The following is a 14,571-nucleotide window of genomic DNA, read 5'->3' as shown; positions in this document are numbered from 1 at the left end:
GCCTCACTGAAATTTACGTAGGTCTGCAGGAAGAGAGAGAGAGCTCTGGAAAGAAAATGGCAGAAAGTGCTCTGCAGTTGTTGAAATGACATTAGTGTGGTGTCTCCTGTGCAGGAAAAGTGCAGGATTTTAATCACTAAGAATGGCTTGGTTGTTGTTTGCTAACATAATATTGATATCAAAACAATGGTAACAGCAATAAGCAGAGCTCAGCATTTGTAACATGTTGTTCAGTATATGACTAAATCTTCATTTAATGTATGAATTACTGTCAGCCTTGTAAGATGTAGTTTGAAAATGTGAATAAAATACCAGTGTCCTTAATTTTGCAAGACTAGAACCATATTTCACTGTCTCTTTGGTGTACTTAAAATAAGAGAAGGGCATGGATAGACTATGAATGGTTTTGAACTCCTTTTTATTTCTTGTTGGCAATTAGAATGAATTTATATAATTGTCTGCTTTGTCCTAAAAAAATCTCTTACCTGTCCATTTGTGTGACATGGTACTTTAATGAGCGATACAACAGAAAGATGAGCACAGAAAATGTGCACCCACTGCTGCTATGCTGGAGGCTGATAGTTAATCATTAGGTAGCTATGGAAAGCAACTATCTTGTCCTAAAATTTTGGATTGGGAAAACACAGATTGAGTGGATTTTGTCTCATGGACAAGGATTGTCAGCCGAAGGAGAAACAAAATTGGGTTTTGTATGTATAGCTTTATGTGTCTTGTGAAGGATTCTGGATATGTATTGCCTGAAGGTCATCTGTTTAGGGTTCCTCTTAAAATACATGAGAAGCTTACTGACTGACAGGTGTTTCAGTTGTTCTTTGGGATTAAATTTAAGTGTTGACAAAACTTGAGAATTTTTTTTTTAATTTGTTGACAAAAGAGACTTGAGGGTATGGAGAAATTAATGTAAACTGTAAAGGAAGTGAAAAAGGTTCTGTAATGCACCACAAATAGATTCCTTAAAATAAAGCTGTGGAACAAGGGACTATGTTTTACACTGTAAATCTCTTAGGAGAAATCATTGAACAGAATTCCATGTTTGACACGGGAAGTCTTACTACAGTAAATAAAATTAATTGATTTTTATACACAAGGCCATTTTCAAAATAGAAAGGAAAAGTAGGAGATGGAGAAGAAGGAAACAGTATGACAGTTGCCTGTAAACACAAAACAACAAATGCAAACAATCTGCTCTCCCTAAGGCAGACAGGAACAGGAGTAATTGTCCTTAAATTACAAGGAAATTCAAGTCTAGACTTAGGTAAAAATTCTATACATCAAGAAAAAATAAAGTTCTGGAATAGTCATCTGGGCAATCTACAGAGTCTCCACAAGAGACTAAGACTAGAACATACAGGTTTCAGCCTACAGTGGCAGTGTGAATAACTAAATTAGCCTTAATGCGTGGAGGTGTACAAAGCAGCTGTGGGAAACTTCTTCACTAATTACTGTACTTAAAATAAGTATGTTTTTCATAAATGCAAACTACTTAAGCCACTTTGACTATTCCAAAGCATTGCTTTATAGCTTTCTCTTGAGTATTTGCATGTAAGCAAGGAAGTGCCTATGAGGGACCATATGTAAACACCCTAGATGTTAGGGTGCCTTTTTGAAGTGCCTGCACACTAATGCATGCATATAGCATGGGGAATAAATATGAGGAATTAAAGGTCTGTGTGTAGTTGCAGGTTTGTCATCTTGTTCAGGTCACGGAGATGTGATGGGGTGCTTCACACAATTGGAGTGCAGCAGTGAAGAGACACAGGCTCTATAAGTAGGGACAGGCTGGGAAAACAAAGAGGATGAGTTGCCCTTTATGTCAGAGAGCAGCTGGAATGTGTGGAGGTTGCCCTTGGCATGAGTGGTTAGCCCAACAAGAGCTTGTGGCTGAAGTTGAAAGAGCAAATAATTTTCATGATATAGTAATGGGTGCTGTAGGGTGTCTCATCAGGAAGAACGAATGGAACAGGTCTTCTACAGCCATCTAGAAGCGGCCTCATATTTGCAAGCCTTGGTCTATGGCAATCTTTAATCCCCATCTGTATCTGCTGGCAGAAAAAAATCTGCAAGACATGTGATCCCCAGAGCTTCCTGAAGAGTACAGATGACAACTTCCAAACCCAAGTGATATAAGAACCGACAAGGAGAGGTGCTCTGCTGGATCTGGTACTCACAAATAACGTTGTGCTGGTTGGGATGTCAACATTGAAGGCAGCCTTGGCTTCACTCACAGGGAGATGATGGAGGGAGCAGGGCAAAGGTCACAACCCTGGCCTTGAGTAGAGCATAGTTTTCTCTTCAGGGATCTGCTTGAAAGGGTCCTGTGGAAGTAAACAGGAGAAAAGAGGGGCTGAACAAAGTTAGTGGGTGTTGAAGAATCATGAGCAATCCATCCCCATGAGCAAGAACTTAAGCAAAAGTGCTAAGAAGTCTGTATGGGTGAATGAGTAGCTCATGACAAAACTCGAGCATGTAAAGGGAACTACATAGAAGGCCAAAGCACAGACAGATAACCTGGGAGGAATGTAGACACCAGTTATGCAGAGATGTGGTTTGTCCATCTGAAGCTGAATCTGGCATAGGAAGTCAAAGGCCACAAGGACTTCTATGAGTATATTAGTAGTAAAAATAAAACTAGGGTAATTATGGTCCCACTGTTGAATTGGGCAGGAGCTCTGTTGACACAAGACATGAAAAAAAAAATTGAGGGACTGAATGCCTTCTCCACATTACAGCAAGACCAGCTTTCAGTAATCTAGGAACCCAGAGATTAGGTTAAAACAGTGACAAGAAGCACTTACGGGGGAAGACAAACTGGTTAGAGAATACTTCAGCTAAGTGGACTTGAATAAGTCCATCGGTCCTGATGAGATGTACCTACAAGTGCTCAGGGAGCTCAATCACTGCAAGGCCAGTCCCAGTAATCTGATTGTTGCTGTTTTCTTTTTGATATCAAACTCAAGTAATGCTATATGAGAAAAGGAACAAATGGAAAGTTGTGTTGTTTTCATGCTAGGAAATAAAATTGTGGAGAGATGGATATGAGTAGACATGCATAATTTGAACTTCTTTGTCTAGCTAAAATCCTTCATTAATCCAGCTAGAAAAACAATAATGTAGCAAAATACATGACATGTAAAGTACGAGCATTCTAGAGGAGGGAAATAATTGCCTCTAACAATTTATCTTATGTTGGTGGGAGTGAATGGTGTGGGGATTGTTTCATGCAGAATTTTCTGAAAGCAGTAATTAAAGATTACTGCGAAAACACAAGGTAGTTGGCATGGCAGATTTGAGCATGGATGAATAATGACACGACAGTCATAATAAAGTTAATATTGTTGAGACTGTACATGGAAATGTTTATAACCATGTTTGGTGAAGAAGGTAACTGATACTTGCAAACTTCATGAAGCAGGAAGGTTCAGTCTCCATCCCAGAAGACCACATCATGAAAATCACAGAAGTAATTGTGCTGCAAGAAATTCTTTTTTATCTGGGGAAAGAACATTGAATAACTTCACTCAGTGAAGAACTCAGCTGCATTCTGCTATATACCATAGGCCAACAGATGGCTTTCCTCAGTTGAGAAAGTCCACATAGAGCAGTGCAGTTCTAATCTGCTCCCCAACAAAAATGCCTATATGACAGCTGGGCCAAGTATAATGAGGTTGAAGACTCCTATCTGATAGCACTCAATGCATGTCTCTGCAGAAGGGTTCAAAAACCTGGACTGTCTCTCAGTGATGATACTCAAGGAATAAGTCTGTTGTTATTCATTTTTAGGAACTGGCTTATGTTGAGAACTGAAACACATACTGTAAAACAAATTATATATAAAGGTCAGCTTTTTTTTTTTTTTTTGAATAATTGAGATAACATGTTTATCTATTTTGGATATTATTAAAAATAAATTTTAGTAGTCTTTTTCAACTCTACTGAAACTGACTCTGTACTATCTCAGAAAGTACCAGAAAAAGAACAGCTGAAAAAAAGTGGTTCAGCATTGATTTTCCTGTGTTCTTTCACGATGGAGATTTTTTTTGAGGTATAGTCAAGTTTTACATAGATAGTGTTTTTGTATGGTCACAAGTTTTCAAGGCTATGCTGTATTTCTCTTGTACAATGAAGAAGGCTGGATACTGCCTTAAGATAGTGAAGTTCATTTGGATTCCATAATATTTTTTCATGTCCTCTTGGGGATGTGAAAAAAAATCCAGAAAATTTTCCTAGAATGCCATGACTACTTTACATAGATGTGATGTGTATCAGCTCCTAGGGACACCTCTAATAAGGCTGAGCAAACTCTCAAGCTCTCCTTTTCTCACTTCCCAGTCCAATGATAATGTGAATCATGTTTCCAGGTACTGTTACAGCTAAAGCACAGGAGAACTGGTTCAATTATGTGTTTGCTTGGTAGGGTTTTCTTTCTTCCCCCTCAGTAAAGTTCTGTTTGGTTTTATGTGCAGCAGAAGCTCATAATTAAGAGGAAATAAATTTTCCTTCAATTTCCTCCTCCTATTAATGCCTTAAAAAACAGACATTTATTATCAGCTCTTGACACCTGTATGCCAACCTGTAAAATGTGTTGTCTGTTTGCCCTTTGATTCCGTTTTTATATCCAAAGTACTGAAATTTTAGCATATCTCTGTGGTTTTAGACAAGTTATTAAAAAAAAAATATCTGTCATCTGAGGTACTGGTTTATTAGCTATCCATTCATTTTAGTGCTGGAAATATACAAGGAACCTCATGAGTAAACGTTCTAAATGTAGGCATCCATTTGGACTATTTATAAGCAGTACTTTTATTATCTTTCTTCATACTTAGATGATTTGTGGCTTACTACTTATCATTAGAGGTGAATGAGAAGCTACCTACAGAAAATGCAAGTAAAAAATGTATAAATAATGTAGTTAAATAGTATAGTTAACTAATAAATAGTATAGTTTTTACAGCAGTAATGCATCTGAAATGTTAGAGCAGAACAGTGAATGAGGCTGTAGTTATTTTCTTTATATTTTGGATGTTTCTGGTGTTATTTTTAATGAAAACACAATTCTAATGCTTTGAAGGATAAGCAGGCAACTTCAAACCTTCAAGTCTAAGTGTACAGAAACACTGCTTTTATCTTTTTCAAAAGATTTTTGAGGTTTCTCAAATTGGTTTTGGATCTTTGTTGTACTTAAAATGATCAAGTAGATGTTAATATTTTAAAATATGCCTCCAGTATTTCATTACACATAGGCTCAGTTTCCATGAGTTCATGTTGAACTATGTCTGAAACATTTGCCTTAGGAAAAATAAAGTAGTAAGTAGATTTATTTCCCTCTGGCAGTGCACTTTAACATGTTAAGTGATGAAGGAAACACTTTATTTTTCTTTAATTATTTCAGATACATTTGCCAGTGCTTTTCCCCCAGTTCCAAATGGAAAAGATTAGCCTAAATGTTATGTTAGCCTTTTAGTAAGAATTATAGTTGTTATGCTGACAGGTTTGATAGAGCCTGTATGCAGTGAAACCAAAACACATGACTGCAGTCAACTGTTAGGACTTACTGGAATTCTCCTTTGTGGAATAACTTGACCTCTTTCGGGAAATTCTAGTAATATCATTGATTATTTTGAGGCTCATTGGTGTGTTTTCATTTTTTAATTTGATTCAATTATAGCAGCGAAGCAGACTGAGCTTTTGGGACCCAGTGGGTCTAGAATGCTGTAGAAAAAAAACAGGCAAAAAGGGCTGTGGGAAAGGAAAAAAATACATGCAAAATCCGTTTCCTGCACTTAGTCTTACGCTTGAGAAAAAGTGTCAGACTGGTGAGGCATGGAGCAAGGACTATGTGCAATCAGAATGTGTACAAGATCATCTTTCAAAGGCTGTCTCTCTAGACTACAAGAAAAGAATGTCACAGGATTTGTTCTGCTGTATTTCTCTCGCCCTTCATAATTCTTAAACTTTGCCCAAACATTTGTATACTTTTATTCACAGGTGAAGGAGATTAGAAGTTTCTTACTACTCTCCTGCAACACTTGAGCTTTCCTTGGCCTTTCCTACCATATCCCGAGAGTACAACTTAGCTGAAATAAAGGAATCCTGTGCTGCAACTTTTTTCTTATCTCCCTTTCAGAAGGATGGAATTAAAAACTATGAAAGATGAGACTCAGAAATTCACTGATAGGCCTGATGGCAGTGTCCATGCACCAAGACCCTCCTCTGGCCTAAGCTGGTTTTGATTCTGTGTAGACTGTAGCATCGGAGTGCTGTTTATCATCACTAAGGCAAAATAAGGAAACTAACATCTTGGGGAGGGAGGGGAGAGAAGATATGAGGAATATATAACCTGGTCATCATGTTATTTTTCCAAACTTTTCTTCCTCTCCTGGTGGCATAATCCAAATATTCATGTGAGCTACAGCCAGTGATTGTGGAATCCAACTAATTTAATCCAGGTTTGAGTTTCACAAAAAAATTGAGTGATAACAAAGAAAGTGTTGAAATGAGGATTTTTTTTATTAAGCTGTGGAATGAAATTTACTCTAAAAGTGGGGATATTTATTTAAAAAACAAGACTTAAATTGGGTTTGAATGAGAAGCTTCTTATGGCTTAGAAAAGAGTTGGACATGTTATTGTCCTCTTTAGCCTTGGAAGTTCCCCATAGGAAGTATCCCTACTCCATGTTAAAAACACATAGCTGCTTTGCTCCTGAAAAGGACAGCCAAAGTAGCTGCATGTGTGGTCTTACATACTCATGCAGATTGCTGATACCTGAAAGAGAATATAGACCTTAAAGGGAAAATGTAAAGGAAAATTACGGAGAGATTCATGATTCTTCCCGACTCTTTCGACGCTGTTTTTTTTCCTCTATACTAACAATACAGTTTTAAAAAGAATTATTAGTTCTTCACATTTTTCTTTCTTTCATTTCTCATGTAGCTGCAAATCTTCATAGTTTTGCAGGGAATATTTCTCAGTTTTTTTTATTAAGAGTTTTAGAATGTATTACGCTTCCCATATATTGTCAGAAAACTGCCAGTCTTCATGGGGTTTAAATTAGTAATGACTATGTCTGGCTTGTGGATTGATTTCTTTGAGTCATATGGATAATGAAAATTACAAGTGTGTTTTTTTGAGAGAGAAATAAAATTTTAGTTTGAAAAAATACACCGTGGTAGTGATTAGGTTTGCTTTTTAAATAGGTTTGGAGCATTAATGTATATTAAAATAAATTGGTAAGTTACTGTAATTTTAAAAATAACAATGAAATTAAGTTTTAGGAATTGATACAATTTTATCCCTAAATTCAGTGTATTCAGTGGCAGATGACGTAGAAAATGTTTTGTTTATTTTACAGTGAAGAGAATATTGTTAAAGTTATCCATAAACTTCAAGCCCACAGTGTTGTATTTGGTATATTAATCAGGTATTTAGCAGTTCATACTTTTACTCACAGAATGTCGTCGTGTAAAATATGCAAAACTTCAGGTTTTTTGTATAGTATGGTCTCTATATTCTCTTTCAACTGCCATGACTTCAATGAAAATGCATGGATTATAGCACCTCTTACAATACAGAACTGTATTTGTGAGATAGACAACCCTTGCTAACCTGATAAAAGTAATGGTTTCCTTTTAAAAGGAAAAGCAGGAGGTGTAGGGGTAGAGGAAGAGAGATTATTGAGGAAGTTAATTAGAAACAGCCCAAGGGAAAAGTTAGGAAATGAAAACCCATAGAATCGGTGTGATGGCAGCTGAAGATATATTGTCACATGATATGCCAAGGGTGGGGAGCAGCAGGGAGGCAAATGAAGAATTTGATTAAATGGCAAGGCACTTTTTTTTTAGGTGTTTTGATTTCTACATTTTTTTTGTGATCCGGCTTCAGTTAAACTTCCTCTTACTTACTTGCTTCATTACAGAGGAGTAATTACATTGCTGTTGTAGTTTTTGTTTAAGAGTGCAACTGTGATTATTCTCCTTTACTCTTTTAAGGGGGGGGAGGGGCAGTAAAATAATAACACTCACTGAATTGTAGAAGCATGCAGACAGACTGTACTTTAAAATGTGCAGGAGAAGATACGGCATATGTGAATCCTTAACACCTCATACAGGATGAATTCCCTCAAAACCTTCCCCCCAAGCAAACTTGCACCACCAAAACCCCAGTGCTCCTTTTTCTCCCATCTCCCATTGTCTCCCAATTAGGCTCAAGCAGTTGGAAGTTCACTTTAGTGGTGGCCTTGAAGGCTGCTTACCACGGGGTACCCCTACATAGTTACCTACATAAGAATCCATCTGGAGAGCTGGAAAGTGAGGAAGAAAAGAGAACAAATTGACCTTGCTGCTTACTTTTAAAGTGTTTGCAGGCATTATGGAATTGAATAACAAAATTACAGTATCTAGGGGCACCCAGACTGTCCCCTGTGACAGATCTTGGTCTCTGTAGGTTTTTTTAGGAATCCTGGAATAACCTGGGACCCCTCAAACCATGACAATTGCACAGTTTCATACTAGTCTGTAGAGTAAAGATTGCTGGAAGGTTAAATACTCATAGTTAACATTTGCTGCATCAGGACACAGCGTAACTGTGGTAAAGCAAATGTATATGAGTTGTGTGTGGCACAAGTTTTTTTCTCTGAACATAGAAAGCACTTGGAAACCATTTTGTGAAGAATGAAGACTTGAGAAATGGAAAGCAAAATAATGATGTTAATAAATATTTACTTTCAGTAATAAATGAGAAGTTGTCATTGTTGTAGATGGTAGTAGAAAGCTTATTATGAGACAAGTTTAGAAGAGTTTTTAGATTAAAGCATTACATAGATCTGTCGGTCTAGTCTAATGGTACTTTTTGTGAATGAAGAAGGTAATTTATAATGTGGATTTTTGTTAAATGGGAAATATAAAAAGCATCCTTCAGTTTCAGATGACAGTTTTAAATGTGCACATGCTACAGTGAATGTCTGAAGTGTCTTGCATCAGACATACTGTGCACAGTGGCTGAATCTCTAGAAGTTAGGAGCATACTTACATAGAACCATAGAATCAACCAGGTTGGATGAGACCTCCAAGATCATCCAATCCAACCTATCCCCCAGCCCTAGCCAGTCAACTAGACCATGGCACTAAGTGCCTCATCCAGTCTTTTCTTGAACACCTCCAGGGATGGTGCCTCCACCACCTCCACATGTGAAAAAAATATACAAATATAATAAAAATATATACTGAATACATATGTATCTGTTTTTTTGCAAGAGAGTGTAAAATAGGACCTATTCTATGAACTGACAAACCACTATGAAGAGGTAAACTCTGGTTTGCCTGTGTGTCCAGTGCTTTGTTTTTCCCTTAAAACAGATTCTTTTTTGGTTGCCTTTTTTTAACTGAATCAGCAATGTCAGTTTAATTTCCAAATGATGACACTTACTAAAAAGAGTGAATAGTTGGGGTTTTTTTTTAAGACCTTTAATATTCTATACTATAATTCCTGAGCATGAGTTTTTGCAAGTGCCTCCTCCTAATGCATTAACATACATTATCAGTGGTTAATAAAATATGTGTCATTGATACAGCTCATTGTAGTTTTCTGTTTCAGAATTCAGAATTACTGGTTAATACTGGGCCATCATTCAAGTTTTTATGGCTTTGTTTCCTGTGAATTGAATTACAGTCTGTCCTGTAATTGCAGTGTGGATTTCTTGCCATACAAAAGCTAACAAATCGTTATCTGTGTTAAGCAATTAGAAGCAGAAGTTGTAAAAAAAAAGAAAAGAAAAAAAGGCTGTGCATTTGTTGGAACGTGATACAATTGCTTAAGTTCCCTTCATTTTGTTCTGTAAATAAATAATGTATATAAACTTCTTCCCCACAGCTTTGTTTTCCTTAGAAGATGTGTTGGTAGGTAGTGAGTGGCTAAGGTGGAAAGCATGACAAGACTCAGAAAAACTGTATTCCTGTGCTGATTCTGCCACAGATATGTGGCAGATACAGATATGTATCCTTATGGTATGTTAGGTTCCCCTTCCATAACACGAATGCAGCTTTTTAGCAAAGATTGTGGTTTCTTCACTGTCTCTCTTCACAATCTCTTCAAGATTGTTGTGGAAACAATCTTCTGTAAACAGCACCGTCCCTGGGGGTCTTCAAGAAAAGACTGGATGAGGCACTCAGTGCCATGGTCTAGTTGATTGGATAGGGCTGGGGGATATGTTGGACTGGATGATCTTGGAGGTCTCTTCCAACCTGGTTGATTCTATGATTCACTAACCAGCATAGAGGGTGGCTATCCTGGTTACAGCTTAAATAATCTTTAGAAATATTTAGTATTGTGGAGCACTCCTTTTTGCATGGCTTAATGAACATGAGCTTATTTAGTGAATGATAATACAGGTTGTTTTAAAAGGAAGTCAGACACTGTAACCAAATTAAATTTTTAATAGATAATTTTATTATTATTTTCTGACTATTGTAGATGACTATTTTTGATTATTTTCTAACTCTTTAATTTTTTTTTTTTTTGGTTGGTTGGGTTTTTTGGTTGTGTGTTGGTTTCTTTTGTTTTTCCCTAAGCTAGAAAAGCTAGCTATGGGAAAAACTAAGTATTTGAATTAACTATCAAAAGCACAAAACATTGCAGTGTAGCATGCCATGTACCTGGAGCACGTAGCTCCAAGTAGATGAATACTGTGGAATTTATCTATATCCAGTAGACATAGCACTGCAGACTTCAAGAGGTCCACGTGCTCCTAGAAGACCTTTAGAAAGAAACAGTGATTAATCTTTTTAATTACAAAGCCACAGCCAAGGTAGACTGCTAAGACAAAATATATCAAAACTGGTGCACAGACATTTCTACAAGTACCCTGTGGTCTTTCTCAACATTCTCACTGTTTTGTGTGAATTCTGTATGTTGCTTGTTAGGTAAAAACCACCACAAATGGAGATTAAATTCTTAGAATTTAATTTGACTATAAAGTCTCACAAATACTTAAGACTGTTTAGTGCTTTTAGATAGATTTTCCTATCCCAGAAGAGGTTAGTAGGACTTGGTGTGGAGAACATTTTTTTCCCCCTCTCTGTCTCATGGAGGTTGTTTGTTAACTTCAGTTAACACTGAAGGTGTTAGTCTTCTTATTCTTGGAGACCATTTGTTAATGGCATAAGCCATGCCATTGGGCAGTGGGTGTAGCTCGTTGAATCTACTGTCTCAGAGTTGCAAGGCTTAACATAAAAGTTTAAACTGCATGAAAGTATTCGGTGAGACACAGCAATAACACAAGGAGCAATAGATACAAATTTGAACATTAAATGTTTTTCACCTCAACATGAGGAGAAACTTCTTTACAGTGAGGCTGACAGAGCACTGGAACAGGCTGCCCAGAGAGGGTGTGGGGTCTCTTCCTCTGGTGACTTTCAAAACCTGTCTGGACGCATTCCTGTGCAAACTACCCTGGGTGGCAGGACAGGTTGGACTTTATGATCTCTGGAGGTCTCAGTGCTTTTCAGTAGAATTTTTTTAAAATACGAAGATTTCTCAAATTTTAGACTATTCTGTTGTTTGTTTTTTCTCTCACAGCGGTGGCAGTTTTTCTGTGCTCTAGTATCCTCCTGCAAGAGCTTCTGATACTGGTAATTTTGTGAACTTCTCGCAGGCTGTTAGGTCTACAATGTGTAGCTCATCTGTCAGAATGCATTTGGATAACAAGTTGCATATGGCTAAGTAATGTGTTCAGCATCTTACAAAGTTGGTTTTGGCACCTACTTGTTTTACATGCCATTGAAAAGGTGAAGGATTATTTCTGGATTGTTATGTGCCAGGGTAGGGACAGTCTGATGGCATTGCTCCAAGTAAAACTTTTAACAAGATTCATTAAACTTGTTTGTTATAGCCCCACTACATATGTTTTGGATGAAGATGAGCCTCGCTTCCTTGAAGAAGTTGATTACAGTGCAGAGAGCAATGATGACCAAGACGTTGAACTAGCTGATAATGTCGGTGACTATGAGGCAACTAATCATGAAGATGGACTTTCAGACTCAGATTCAACACGGATACTGCTTTCTTGAATGATCTTTGCAGCCAGTAATGTGAACATCCAGGATACTTAATTTCCTAGTCAAATACTTCCTTGCTCTCTTCTAACATGGGGATAAGCTTAAAGAAAACACAGCTAACTGGAGTCTGCCTAGCTCAAGGACAATAAATATTTCTAATAAATAGGCATTTATTTAAGGAGTTCTGTGTTTTCTTTTAGCACACTAAATAGATAACTTAATGGTACATTTTCTACTAAATAGCACTGCATGGTGTTTCATGTCCTTAAACTTTTTGTCTTCAGAAAAATGGATTATAATTTGTGGTCTGAGTACACAAACTAATTCTTTGTGGTACAGTTCTTTGAGTTACTTCCTGAAAAATACATATGTACAGGTTTTCTAAATTAATTTATGTGTGTATGTGCCTGAATATGCTGAGTTGAAGAGGTTATTTTTCATCATTATTTCAAAGATACTTGATTGTGTTTGAAGTAGTGCCTGCTTTGGAGCCATTCAATGATTACTAAATTAAAAATGAAAAGGTGATGTATGAATTGTTGCACTTATTTCTTGCTTCTGAAGATTGTGTGGTTTTATCACAGTACTAGGTGAAAAGTAGGAATGTTGCACAGTAGCCAATGCAGCCTGTGCTCACAAGAGCTAGACAGTTGTATAAAACATTTTCCCATAAAATAGGCATGGGTTAACATGAAGAGGTTCTCTTTGTTTATTTGTTTGTTTTAAATGTACACATGACTTGAAAAGTGGTTAGCTATGTATACAGTATGTGTGTTCAGCTACTCAGTTTTTCTCATCTTACTTAAAAAGAGTTCAGTTTATGGGGGCACATTAACTATATACCAAATTCAAATCCATTAACAGTGAAGGCACATTTTGGTTGAACATCTTTTGCCTGGTGTCAATCCAGTGTCAACCTTGCTATGAGAAGGAGATGGCACTGTGACTTTGTCAGGTCTGTTCCAGCCTGAATAATTACTCTGTGTATTCAACATGTTCAAAATTGAGCTGCAAGACATGGTATTTACATTTCTTCATCTTCTCTTGTCATCTACTAATTCTTACTCCCTCTTGCTGCTGGTTAGAATAAGACCTAATAGAGAGATAAAGTTGCACCCCATTGATAAAGAACTGACATGTTTTGCAATGAAAAAATATTTTTCCAAAATTACTTTTACTTGATGTGACCCAATTGTAGGATTTTCTGCTGCATGTGCAAGGGCTATAAGAGTAACATTTTTAAGTTATGGCAGGTTTGTAATTGATGAGAGCTTTGTATGTGTTTACTGTTGCAAATAAAACTGTATTTTGGAGGGAAAAGGTGCCTTTGGTAGAAGAATTAGAAAAACTCAGACAAAAAAAACCCCCACAAACCTATCAGCTGTATTGATGTTTCTCAGTCAGGGGATTAATTTTCACCAGAATCTGCTGTTTGAAAAGCAGCAGTTTGTTTATACTTGTTCATGCCGTTCTGAAACTGGGAATGGTTTCTCTTATGCTCTTATGATTCTCTGTGATACATTACTACGTTTTTGTTTCAAGGCTTGCAGTTATATAAATAACCACATTTTTTTTAGATGTAAAGGTATAACAGAAGCATTTACATTATTCTCCCTTGATAGGTTTTTCATTCTGGCCAAAGTTACCATTCCTTGTCTTCTGTGAACTGCGTACTGTAAATACGAAAGCTGATTTTAATACCTTGTTGAAGAGGAGCCCTCTGTGTCAAAACTGTAGAGGGTTTTGGGAATCTAAGTGGAAGGATTAACCTTGCTTACAAAATTTGAACTGTCTTTAAGTCAACCCAATGAGAGCAGTGCAGAATGTTCATATGACTGTGTCAGTCTTACACTAGTTATCTGCATTAATGGATTTTCATCCCTAAGTACTCATACTTCAATACCTCACATAAATGTGACTTAAAGTTCAGGGCATGCAGGATGCCACCTAAGTTGCCCCCATTGTGCAATTCTTCTTAGTTTCTGTATGAATCTCTGTTAATCCTAAAACACTTGCTTTTATACCACAGGCAAGACTAGACATGTGCTTCAGCCATTTACAAAGGATTGTGTTTTCATCCTGAGTATATGTGCATATATGTTCTTCTCATGCCTTCTACAGCTTTTAGCCTGTGCAAAGAAGGAGTTATCCATTATTTATGGCTCAGGGTAACAGGCACTTTCCTAGAACAGTAATAGTATGATTATACATCCAATTCTAACGCACTTGTGCATTAGATTAGATATGTGTTAGAGGAAATAAAATGCCAGTCTGGCACTTGTGGGTCTGAACTTTTACCAGTGCAGTTCCAATGCAAGAATGAAACTTTTTCCTTACCTTGCACATTGTTGAAAATGAAAAGGCAATCATTACCTTTTATGATGTATTTTACAGCACTTCTTAAGGCACTTTCTGAAAAACAGAGTAGCCATTGTGCTCACAGAGATGCCACTTCATGGGAATAACTCCTGCAGAGGTAGCTGCCTCACACTGTTTATCCCC

General features: G+C 37.0%; 1 protein-coding gene across 4 annotated transcripts in view; it reads left to right on the top strand.

Moving 5' to 3' along the window:
• The window catches only part of AGTPBP1 (ATP/GTP binding carboxypeptidase 1), a 61,579-nt gene extending 48,974 nt beyond the window's left edge, over positions 1-12,605 (top strand). For 3 of the 4 annotated variants that reach the window (XM_064176421.1, XM_064176420.1, XM_064176423.1), the window contains one exon: positions 11,904-12,605. In XM_064176421.1, the coding sequence (XP_064032491.1) occupies positions 11,904-12,081 (178 nt within the window). In that variant the 3' untranslated portion in view covers positions 12,082-12,605. The remainder of the gene's footprint in view (positions 1-11,903) is intronic. The other variant, XM_064176422.1, reaches the window with a different exon arrangement.
• Positions 12,606-14,571: the final 1,966 nt, after the last annotated feature.

Source organism: Pogoniulus pusillus, chromosome Z, assembly GCF_015220805.1.
Source record: "Pogoniulus pusillus isolate bPogPus1 chromosome Z, bPogPus1.pri, whole genome shotgun sequence".
Classification (NCBI taxonomy): Eukaryota; Metazoa; Chordata; class Aves; order Piciformes; family Lybiidae; genus Pogoniulus; species Pogoniulus pusillus.
This window is presented reverse-complemented; position numbering and strand designations above follow the sequence as displayed.